Source organism: Eurypyga helias, unplaced genomic scaffold, assembly GCF_000690775.1.
Source record: "Eurypyga helias isolate BGI_N326 unplaced genomic scaffold, ASM69077v1 scaffold4928, whole genome shotgun sequence".
Classification (NCBI taxonomy): Eukaryota; Metazoa; Chordata; class Aves; order Eurypygiformes; family Eurypygidae; genus Eurypyga; species Eurypyga helias.
In genome coordinates, this window is record NW_010267444.1 from 815 (window position 1) to 1886 (window position 1072).

The 1072-nt window shown below is 63.7% G+C and overlaps 1 protein-coding gene across 1 annotated transcript in view; it reads right to left on the reverse strand.

Moving 5' to 3' along the window:
• Positions 1-1072, reverse strand: part of FCGBP (Fc fragment of IgG binding protein) — a gene marked incomplete at its 3' end in the record, with an annotated part of 15798 nt that overhangs the window by 800 nt on the left and 13926 nt on the right. The window contains exon 15 of the mRNA XM_010157415.1: positions 87-696. Coding sequence (XP_010155717.1) covers positions 87-696 — 610 coding nt within the window. The remainder of the gene's footprint in view (positions 1-86; positions 697-1072) is intronic.

Consider the following 1072-nt stretch of genomic DNA (forward strand, 5'->3'; position numbering starts at 1 on the left):
CCCCAAACGCCCTACAGGGACCTTGCAACCCGCCCCCATGTCATGGGACGACCTTGCAGCTCAACTGGAACCTCATTCTCCCCTACCTTGAGCTTCTGGGGATGCTCTTGGCTGAGGCTGAGGGTCATGTTGTAGACCTCCAAGGTGACCTCCTTGGTGTAGGAGACCACACGGCTGCCCCGGTTGTTGTTCTCCACGGTGACGTTGAAGGGGACGAGGGTAGGGTCGTCGGAGCAGAGGGCAGCCAGCTGGTAGACGCAGGTGCCCATGAAATCGAAGCGGCGCCCGTCGAAGGTGGTGTAATGGGGGGCGCCGGTGGCCACGCAGATGGAGTGGCTCTTGGCCACGCCCCGCCGCACGCCCTTCACCACGGCGCACTTCTCGCCCGACTTGCAACCGGCTTCCTTGCACACCACCATGCCCAAATCGGCGTCGCACCGGCACCGCGATTGGCAGGTCTCATCGGCCCAAAACTCCTCGCCAGGACGGTAGTAGTGACCGTCGTGGGTGCAGCCGCAGCTGGCCACCGCCACGCACTGGCCGCCGCTGAGGACGTGTCCCTCGTTGCAGGCGCAGGTCTCCACGCAGGGCTGGGTGCAGGAGGCGGGCGCATCCCTGTTGTTGCACGCGGCTGGCACGTGGCTGGGCAGGCGTTGCCACAGGCCTCGTAGTGGCTGTTTTCGGGGCAGGGTAACGCTGCGGGGAGGAAATGGCGTGATTAGAGGGGGAGGATGCAGCAGCTTCGCGTGGGTATTGCAGAGAGTTCGTGGGACGAGGGCTTTGCAGGCAACTCCCCGGGGCTGGACATTGCCGTGCGCAAATCACACCGAGTGCTTTGCGTGTGTTGTCTCATTCCCCTTTCTCTGCAAAAAACACCCGGCCCCCCCAATCCCAGGAGGAAACCCGTCGCTTACAGCAGCCCGACGGCGTCCTCCAGTCGTGCACGAGGGCGCCGTGCTTCTTGCAGGTGGAGGAATAAGCCTCCAGCACCTGGCAGAGGATCTTCTTCGCCCCGGCGCTTAAGCACACGTCGTAGAGGCAGTTGCGGTAGAAATCCTGGGGCTTGGCGACG